Source organism: Nycticebus coucang, chromosome 14 (assembly GCF_027406575.1).
Source record: "Nycticebus coucang isolate mNycCou1 chromosome 14, mNycCou1.pri, whole genome shotgun sequence".
NCBI classification, from domain to species: Eukaryota; Metazoa; Chordata; class Mammalia; order Primates; family Lorisidae; genus Nycticebus; species Nycticebus coucang.
The window spans coordinates 60,849,714-60,860,385 of NC_069793.1; the positions used below are offsets into that span (position 1 = coordinate 60,849,714).

General features: G+C 38.4%; 1 protein-coding gene across 1 annotated transcript; it reads right to left on the bottom strand.

The window, feature by feature from the left end:
• Positions 1-974: 974 nt before the first annotated feature.
• Positions 975-1,916, bottom strand: LOC128566056 (olfactory receptor 52H1-like). The gene has a single exon (XM_053562960.1). The coding sequence runs from the start codon at positions 1,914-1,916 to the stop codon at positions 975-977; it is 942 nt and encodes a 313-aa protein (XP_053418935.1).
• Positions 1,917-10,672: the final 8,756 nt, after the last annotated feature.

The window sequence follows — 10,672 nt, forward strand, 5'->3', positions numbered from 1 at the left end:
GGTTTCTCCACTCCACTGCCAATTCTATTGCCCTTCATTTCTTCTGTATTCCTTTTTGTCTAATAAATCCTGTCCCATTGAAGGGAGACCTTTGAAGAGGAGGAAGCAGCCATGATGGAAACAGTTAACAATTAACAGAACAAAGTGTAGAGCAGACAAGGAGCCAGAGAAAAAAGTGATATTTCAACATAGGGAGGAATTTATCTATAGGCAGGACTGTGGACCCAAAGGTCATATGGTGCCAGTATTGACCACCACACGGGGAACAGTCATGATGAAAAATAAATATTAAAACAATAATATTACAATAAATAAATGCACTTCATAGGATACATAAGAAGTAAGAGTTTGAGGGGGGGAGTGTGAGTCATTTTTGCCACCCCTCTACAGTTGAGCTTCATCATAACTTTGAAGAGCTTTTCTTTGTCTTTCAGTAAACTCTGAGCATTTTAATGTAGTGTGTATTCTTTTCTATTTCATCCTGGTTTTCCAGTCTGCTCAGCAGAGGAGTTCCAATTGAGGGACACTAGCCAGGGCACCCCCTGGTGTGTCTTAGGGAGTACTCCTAAGGCTGGTCCTCAGTAGCCCAGTAAGACAGTACCTGGGGCTTTCCACTGCACTCCTTCCTACATGGAGCAGTCCTAGCCAGGGAGGTTATTTCAGCCCACCCTCCTCTGTTGTAGTGTTTTATTTGTTAGTAGTTGTCTTTCAATTCTTTGACCACCTAAGAACCTACTGCTTAAAGTTCCAGCACAACTTTCACTATCACTAATCTTTGTAGTCTATGAGTTCATTCTTCAAATCTTCCAGATCAAGATAAAAAAAATTCCATCAAAACACTCTCCCTGTTGCCTATACTTTCCACCTGGTTAGAAAGCTAAAATTAATAGCAGTTGCAGTTTTATTTTCATATCCTATGTTATGTATAATTTCACCAAGTCAATTTTCCCTAAATTTGTCCTTCAGTGTCCCACTCATTGTGACTGCTTCAAAGAAAAGAGGAGAATAAATTTGTCCCGGATCTGCTTTGTCTTCACTCCATAAACAACAGGATTCAGAGCAGGAGGGATGGACACATAGAAGTTAGCAAATAGGATCAGCACATTTCTAGGGACACTGTGCCCAAAGCGATGAGCAAGGATGGAGAAGAAGGCAGGTGTATAAAACATGACGATAACACAGACATGGGAGCCGCAAGTACTGAGGGCCTTTTGGCGGGCACCCTGGGACGAAAGCTGAAAGACAGCATGGAGGATGAAGGCATAGGAAACAGCAATGAAGATCACATCTGAGATGACAGTCATGAGAGGTACACAAAATCCATACCAGATGTTGACGGAGATGTCAGCAGAAGACAGACGTGCAACACCTATATGCTCACAGTATGTGTGTGTGATGACACGTGTCCTGCAAAAGGGTAGCCGTTTTAGAAGAAAAACGTCTGGCAGGATGACAGAGAAGCTCCTCACAATGATGCTTACTGCAAGCTTGAGGACCACCTGCGGAGTGAGAATGGTGGAATATCTCAGGGGAAAGCAGATGGCCAAGTAGCGATCAAATGCCATGGCCAGGAGGATGGCTGAGTCCGCCACAAAGCTGAAGTGCAGAAAAAACATCTGAGTGAGACAACCAGAGAAGGTTATTTCTTGGGAGCCAAGCCAGAAGTTACTGAGCAGTTTGGGCACTGTGGCAGTGGACAGGATGAGGTCGGTGGTGGTCAGCATGGAGAGGAAGAAAAACATGGGCTCGTGGAGGCTGCGCTCAGCTGCAATGAGATAGAGCAGGATGCTATTGCCCACAATAGCCACAGCATAAATGATAAAAAAGGGAATCCCAATCCACATGTGGAACTTCTCCAGGCCAGGTATTCCAACAAGAGTAAAGGAGCTGGGGTTGTAACAGCTCAAATTATACATGTTCTCTTCAGTCTGGGGTTCTCTGGTCCTCAAACCCTGAAGACAAACCAACTGTCAGAATGGGCTTTGAAGGCTAACAATTTACTCTGGTACTGAAACTCATTGCAGAATGCAACTGTCACATTCAGGGCTCCCACAATAGAAGCACTGCCTTTCCCCAGAAGACCTGTCATATGCGTGACTGACTGGCTGTCATCCCTTCTCTTTGCCGTTAGCCCTACTTCATATCATCATATACTTACTAATAAACCATACAAAAGGGTTGTGGTAGTAGGCCAGTAATTGCCTATGATTAAACATGATTATCCACATTCCTTTCTCAATGCAGGTTATTTAGGATAAACCCAAACTCAAAAGAGGGAAAAACAAACAAGTATGAGAGAAAGGAAAGGGCAGAAAAGGGAGAGAGAATGCTAAAAATATTAAAAGATATCAATTAGATAAAAATAAACTGTGAGGAAAGGGGAAAATTGATTTTTCTAGAGCAAATATATTTCAGACAATGGGTCTAATAAAATAACTACAGGAAGCAGGAGAAAAAATACTGACAGAAGAAGAAGTAAAGGGTTAGATTTCAGTGCTGTGGATGGTGTGGGAGTTTTGTTCCACAGGGATTGAAATACAGACAAATTAGAATGTATGCTTACTTGGATGTGGACATGAGAGAATGTATGTATCGAGAAGCACACAGTCAAGTTAAGCATCATTAGCTGGACTCAAGCAGAGAACATAATGTTCAGAAAAATTTATGACTTCAGGGGCAACATCCTAAACCTTGCAGCATCTCTGTTCCCTCATGTTTTTCCTTAATTGCAGACTCTACCAATGAGAATGACAATGCCTCAAAAATACCTAGTACTATCAGCAAAGACACAGAGCACATTCTTTCATATCCTAGATATGAAAGAATAATCAAGAAGTTGTACCCCAATCTTTTCAATGCTTGGACTAAGTGTATGGGAATCTCTAGCTTTGTACTAAATAGAGGCTGCCTTTGAAGGTGGCTTTGGCATTGAAAAAACCCTCTGTGGAGAACTTTGAAAATGGAAGGAAAGGGAATCAGGAAATTGATACTAGGGAGCACAACATCAGAGAGGCCCCATGGAACATGAGCCATGTTTGGGTCTTACCTTTCCCAACAAATTTACAAAGTCCCTTAAAAAGGTTTTTAGGAGAAGCAGTGAATCTTGTGAGCAAGTCACACCACCTCTATATGATTGTGTTTAGCAGGAATTTATAGCCTTGTCCATAAGGGAAATAGAGTGGATAGAGCTATTTAGGACTTGGTGATGTCTTTGTCAAGTCCTGAGTTACAGGGAGCTTACATAGTGAGCTTCCATGTCATAGTTTTGCCATCAGCATAGCCCATAATTAGCCTAAATGGACATATTACATATAGCTAAGAGAAGGCAGCTGGTTCCCACTGCCCAAAGGCAGTTTCCTGAAAGTCTGCTCTAAGTCACATCCCTAGGTCTGATACAGACTGAACTCCTACAGATACTGTTCTTATTTGAGTAACATAGAGCAACATAGTCTTGTCCTCCTTAAAATGCTGGTCACATGACGTCCTATAGTTTAAAAACCAAGAGACTAAGAAACACCAAAATGTCTGTACAGTTTAGGCTGAATTTTGTTTTAACCTCTTGAAGCATAGATTCACTATCTCCTAATAGGAAGCATATTTGCCCTGAGTTACAGAGAATACATTTTAGGAGGAGAAAAATAAATCACTAATCCTTAAAATTGTAAAGGGGTAGCCAAAAGAAAATATTTAAACCAAGGTCTACAGGTTCAGTCAAAGCCCATTCTGCTCTTGTTTCCTCTACCCACAGAACATTATCCTCCTGAATTTTCTGCGGTACCACTAGTCACATTAGCTGGTCTGACATGAAATCGAGCCTCCCACCCCTGTCATCTTCTTATCATAGAGCCATCGGTGTCACGACTCCTCTTACCCACAGACATGTCTTCCAGGGAACAGTCCCAATTTGTACCTTGAACAAACCAGAGGCTCTGTTATTTGATAAAATCACAGAGGCAGTTTAGAGTTTTTTTCCTCAGTAACTAACCGCAGTTTTCTACTCACCAGGCTCTCTCTGTCTCTATGTTTACAGGATTAGTGAAAAGCAAGTTAAATTTTAGGCTGGGAAATATTCTAGTAAGAGACAAAAGGAATATTTATGCATTTTCCTATATTACCAGGTGATAACTCAGGTTATATGGGCCCCTCATTTTCTACTCCCACACAAGGGATGGAAGCCACCGTATTAACTCTCTTCTCCTGGGATAAAATGTAGCTTGAGGGTTTTAGTGGGCTGTGGATTTTGCATCCCTTGGAGATTCAAACTAAGACCAAACAGACACAATCAGTTGAGGTAGAATTCTCAAAAGACTGAGAATATTTCTGTACTTTCACTCTTCTTTAATTAGTCTTTTTGTATAAACTTGCACCAATACTACACAAATATAATTAAAATTTTCTCTGTATTTGACATAGGAGAGTAAATCTTCCCATTTTATACTTTAAAATCTTCTTAGTCATTCTCAGTGCCTTGCATTGCCATGAATGTTTTGTTAGCAGTTTGTCAATTTGCAAACACAAACACACACTGTCTTAGAGCTTTAATTTGACAAATGTATGCATTGAATCTATATATTAATATGGAAATATTTGATCAGATTATAATACTGTATATCATGTTATAAGTATTTTTTAAATCACATATCCCTTCATTAATGTATCTTTTCAATTTTCTCAATATTGTATTAAAATGTCCATATGTATTTCATACATACTTAAAATATACACATACCCTTTTGGGGGCACCGGGATATATTATTATCCTATAGCTACTATAAAAAAGCTTCATGGCTTAAAACAACACAGATATATTCAGAAGTCCAGGATAGATTCCACTAGGCTAGAAGCAAGGGGGTTGAGAAGGCTGAACGTCTTTTGGGAAGAAAATTTATTTCCCAGCATTTATAGCCTGTAATAGCTCCTTTCCTTCCTCTTCAAAGACAGCAATGTTACTTCTGCCTTTCTGCCAGAGTCATGTTTCCTCTCACTGGCCTATTCTGACTCCCTTTTCTACCTCTAAGTACTTTCTGAGTGCATTTGAGCCATCCAGACAAACCAGGATAGTCTCCTTACTTTAAGGACTGATCCCATTTTGCCATATAATTCAACATAATCTCAGGTTCTGGTTTAGAATAAGGATATCTTCTGGATCGTCATTATTTTGTCTATCACATAGTTTGTAAATTATGTTTGTTGAATTTACTACTCTTGGTTAATTTTAATATTCTATATATATGTTGGCAATAATAGATGTGTTTAAAGGTCTTGTTTTGTTCTATTACCTTTCCCCTTGCTTTTTAGTTTTTATATATTTGGGCTATGTATGGGTATACATTCCCTGTTTTCATGTCTCCTGTTTGTTTGTAGGATCATTTTGAGTAGAAGATTCCCCCTGACTTTTCTTTCTGCCTTACTTTGCTCCTATGCTCATCCTTCCAGGTACCACAACCTATTCTAGAAAATTCTGTCCCAAATTGAAGCTTAATGAATTGGTTTGGGATCCTGATCCAGTAGTGAGTTCATGAATATCAAATATCAAGTTTCTGAGACAAAGGAAGATTGTTTCAGTTTCCAAGGACAAAATGAGTCTATACCTCTCACATCTCTAGACCAGTCACTCACAATAAACTTTAATTCTGGGAGGTGCTTTCATAGTCTGTGTGTGTTCTGTCTCTCATAAACCCTACTCTCATTCCTCACTTAAAGAAGTGACCTCATTTGGGTTCTGTGTATGAAAGAATGGTTAAAATGACTTGCGGAAGCTGAATTTCTTTCTAAGGTACCAATTCCTTTTTCTAAATCTGGATCCCAGAAAAACCTAGGTATTTGTGGACCTTAGACTCATAATCTTTATTTTATTTTACTTGTATGATCAGCAAAGTTGCCTTTAGTATCTGTTTTCCCAGAGCCTGAAAACTGATTTTCATTCACTTATTTTTCAATTTTTAAATTTCACAATGGGGCACCAGCAAAGCAAACTTGCAGAAGCTAAAGGTCAAAACTTAGCTTCCACAATGGTGCAAAGGATAAAACTACACAACAGATGTTCCCAAAATAAGATGAACAGAATTCCTCTACAATTATCGATTCTTAATAAATGTCAGTGGATTAGATTCTGCCCTGAAGAGGCACAGACTGGCTGATTGGATAAAAAAGCACAAGCCACATAGAGGCTGTCTATAGGAAATGCATGTAGCCTTGAAGAATAAATCAACACTCAGGGTAAAAAGATGGATAACAGTATTTGAAGTAAATGAAAATCAGAAGAAAGGAAGGATTGCAATTTTATTCTCAGCTATAAGCAGATTTAAAGCAACTAAAGTTAAGAAAAACAAAGAGATACAAGAGATATCTCTGAGTACAACAAGAAACTTTATGCCCAGAAATTTGACGATGTGGAGGAAATGGACCAATGTCTGGAATCACACCCTTTTCCTAGACTTAGCCAAGAAGAAATACATGTCTTTTTTTTTTTTTTCTTTTGAGACAGAGTCTCACTATGTCACCCTAGGTAGAGTTCCGTGGCATCAAAGATCATAGCAATCTCCAACTCTTGAGCTTAAGCAATTCTCTTGCCTCAGCCTCCCAGGTAGCTGGGACTAAAGGTACCTGCCACAATGCCTGTCTATATTTTATTGCAGATGTCATGGTTGTTAGCTGGCCTGGGCTGGGTTTGACACTATCACCCTTGGTGAATGTGGCTGGCACCATACCAGAAATAGATCTCGCGAACAGACCAATTTCAAGCACTAAGATCATACAAACATAAATAAAACAATCTCCCAACATAAAATAAAATAAAACAATCTCCCAACATAAAAACGACCTGATTCAGATGGCTTCACACCAGAATTCTGTCAAAACTTCAAAGAAGAGCATTTGTACTTCAGAAATTATTCCAAAAAATTGAGAAGGAATGAATCTTCCCCTAACACATTCTGTGAAGCAAACATCACCTTGATTCCAAAACCAGGAAAAGACCCAACTAAAAAGGAGAACTTCACATCAATGTCATTAATGAATATAGATGCAAAAATTCTCAGTGAAATCCTAGCCAATACATTACAGCTACACATTAAAAAAATATATCATGATCAAGTAGGTTTCATCCTTGGAATGTAAAACTGGTTTAACATACTCAAGTCCATAAAATTAATTCACCATATTGCCAGAAGCAAAAACAAAGACCATAGCTTGGCACCCATAGCACAGTGGTTATGGTGCCAACCACATACATTGAGGCTGGCAGGTTCGAGCCTGGCCTGGGCTAGCTAAAACAATAATGACAACTACAACAAAAAAAAAGCCAGGTGCTATGGCAGGCATCTGTAGTCACAGCTATATGGAAGACTGAGGCAAGAGAATAACTAAGCCCAAGAGTTGGAGGTTGCCCATTGTATATTTTAAAGATCTTGAAAAAATAATACTTCGTTTTATATGGAATCAGAAAAAACCTCAAATAGCCAAGACATTACTCAGAATTAAAAACCAAGCAGGAGGAATCATGCTACCAGACCCCAGACTGTACTATAAATTGATAGTGATCAAAACTACATGGTACTGGCACAAAAACAGAGAGTTTAATATACGGAACAGAATAGAGAACCAAGAGATGAATCCAGCTACTTACATTATTTGATCTTTGACAAGCCAATTAAAAACATTCAGTGGGGAAAAGATTCCCTATTTAACAAATGGTGCTAGGTGAACTGGCTGGCTACCTGTAGAAGATTGAAACTGGACCCACACCTTTCACCATTAACTAAGATAGACTCTCACTGGATAAAAGATTTAAACTTAAGACATGAAACTATAAAAATACTTGAAGAAAGTGCACGGAAAACTCTTGAAGGAATCGGCCTGGGTGAATATTTTATGAGGAGGACTCCCCAAGAAATTGAAGCAGTATCAAAAATACACCACTGGGACCTGATCAAACTAAAAAGCTTCTGCACAGCCAAGAACATAGTAAATAAAGCAAGCAGACAACCCTCGGAATGGGAGAAAATATTTGCAGGTTATACCTCCGATAAAGGTCTAATAACCAGAATCCACAGAGAACTCAAACATATTAGCAAGAAAAGAACATGTGATCCCATCTCAGGGTGGGCAAGGGACTTGAAGAGAAACTTCTCTAAAGAAGACAGATCTACAAAAACATGAAAAAAAGCTCATCATCCTTAATCATCAGAGAAATGCAAATCAAAACTACTTTGAGATATCACCTAATCCCAGTAAGAGTAGCCCACATAACAAAATCCCAAAACCAGAGATGTTGGCATGGATGTGGAGAAAGGGCACACTTTTACACCGCTGGTGGTAATGCACACTAATACGTTCCTTCTGGAAGGATGTTTGGAGAATACTTAGAGACCTAAAAATAGACCTGCCATTCGAACCTATAATTCCTTTACTAAGTTTATATCCAGAAGACCAAAAATCACAATATAACAATGACATCTGTACCAGAATGTTTATTGCAGCCCAATTCATAATTGCTAAGTCATGAAAGAAGCCCAAGTGCCCGTCGACCCACGAATGAACTAGCAAATTGTGGTACATGTATACCATGGAATATTATGCAGCCTTAAAGATGGAGACTTTACCTCTTTTATGTTTACATGGATGGAACTGGAACATATTCTTCTTAGCAAAGTATCTTGGGAATGGAAGAAAAAGTATCCAATGTACTCAGCCCTACTATGAAGCTAAATTATAGCTTTCACATGAAGGCTATAACCCAACTATAGTATAAGACTATGAGGAAAGGGCTAAAGAAGGGGAAGGGAGGGGAGTGGTTAGGGTGGAGGGAGGTTAATGGGTGAGGCCACACCTATGGTGCATCTTAGAATGGGTATAGGAGAAACTTACTAAAGGCAGAATATAAATGGCTACATACAATAACTAAGAAATTGCCATGAAGGCTACGTTGAACAGTTTGATGAGAATATTTCAGATTGTATATGAAACCAGCACATTGTACCCCTTGATTGCACTAATGTACACAGCTATGATTTAACAAAAAAAAAAGAATTGGAGGTTGCTGTGAGCTGTAATGTCACAGCACTCTACTGAGGGTGACATAGTGAGACTCTGTCTCTAAACAAAAACAAAAACAAAAAAAAAGCAAAGACCTTATGATCCTGTCAATAGATGCAGAAAAATCATTCTATAAAATTCAGCATCGATTTCTAATTAAAACACTTGGAATATAGGCAATGGTGGCACATTTCTTACACTGATCAAAGTCATCTATAACAAACCCACAGCTAATATTATACAGAATGGAGTAAAACTGAGAGATTCTCCACTTATAACTGAAACCAGATTAGGTTTTCCTCTATTACCACTACTATTCTACATAGTGCTGGAAGTTTTAGCTAATACAATAAGACAAGAAAAGGAAATAAAAGCATCCAAATGGGAGCAGAGAAGGTTTAACATTTGTTCTTTACTGATAATATGATCTTATACTTAGAGAACCCCAAATATTCAACGACAAGACTCCTGGAAGTGATGAAAAAATACAATGTCTCAGGATATAAAATCAATGTCCATAAACCAGCAGCCTTTGTATATGCCAATAACAGACAAGTTGATAAGCTAATCAAGGACACAATTACCTTCATAGTAGCCTCAAAAAAAAAATGAAATATCTAGGACTATACCTATGAAAGGAGGTGAAGGACCTCCATAAAGTTATGAAACCCTAAAAAATATAATAGCAGAAGATATTAACAAATGGAAGACCATACCATGCTCATGGCTGGGAAGTATCAACATTGTTAAAATGTCTATACTACCCAAAGCAAACTACAGATTCAATGCAATCCCCATTAAAATACCAACATCATACTTTCAAGATTTAGAAAAAAAAATTCTTCATTTTGTATGGAACCAGACAAAACTCTGTATAACCAAGGCAGTTCTTAGTAATAAAAACAAAGCCACGGGCATCACCACCCTAACAGACTTCAGGCTATACTACAAGGCCATAGTGATCAAAACAGTATGGAATTGGCACAAAATAGAGACATTGACATTTGGAACCAAATAGAAAACCATGAGATGAATGGTTTTCCAACCTCTTATTCCCACCTGATCTTTGATAAACCAAACAAGAACATACATGGAGGAAAAGGATCTCTATCCATTAAAAGGTACTGGGAGAACTGGATAACCATATGTAAAAGATTGAAACTAGACCTCCACCTTTGTCCACTCACAAAAATTGATTCAACATGGATAAAAGATTTAAATCTAAGGCATGAAACAATAAAAATCATTGAAGAAAGTGTAGGGAAAACACTTGAAGATATCAACCTGGGGAAAGATTTCATGAAAAAGAGTTCCATGGCAATTGCAACAACAACACAAATAAATAAATGGGACTTAATTAAACTGAATAGCTTCAGTACAGCTAAGGAGACAATAACCAAAGCAAATTATGTCCATTATATGTTTTGGACAAAAGCTTAATAAGTAGGATCTACAGAGAACTCAATTAATCAACACAAAAAGAGCTAACAATCCCATATATCACTGGGCAAGAGATATGGATAGCGCTTTCTGTAAAGAAGACAGACAAATGGCTAACAAACATATGAAGAAATGCTCATCATCCTGAATCATCCGAGAAATGCAAATCAAAGCTCCCCTGAGATGTCACCTAACC

What these genes read in the sequence shown, in the direction of transcription:
- LOC128566056 (XM_053562960.1), bottom strand. Translation starts at nt 1,916, where the DNA reads ATGTATAATTTGAGCTGTTACAACCCCAGCTCCTTTACTCTTGTTGGA.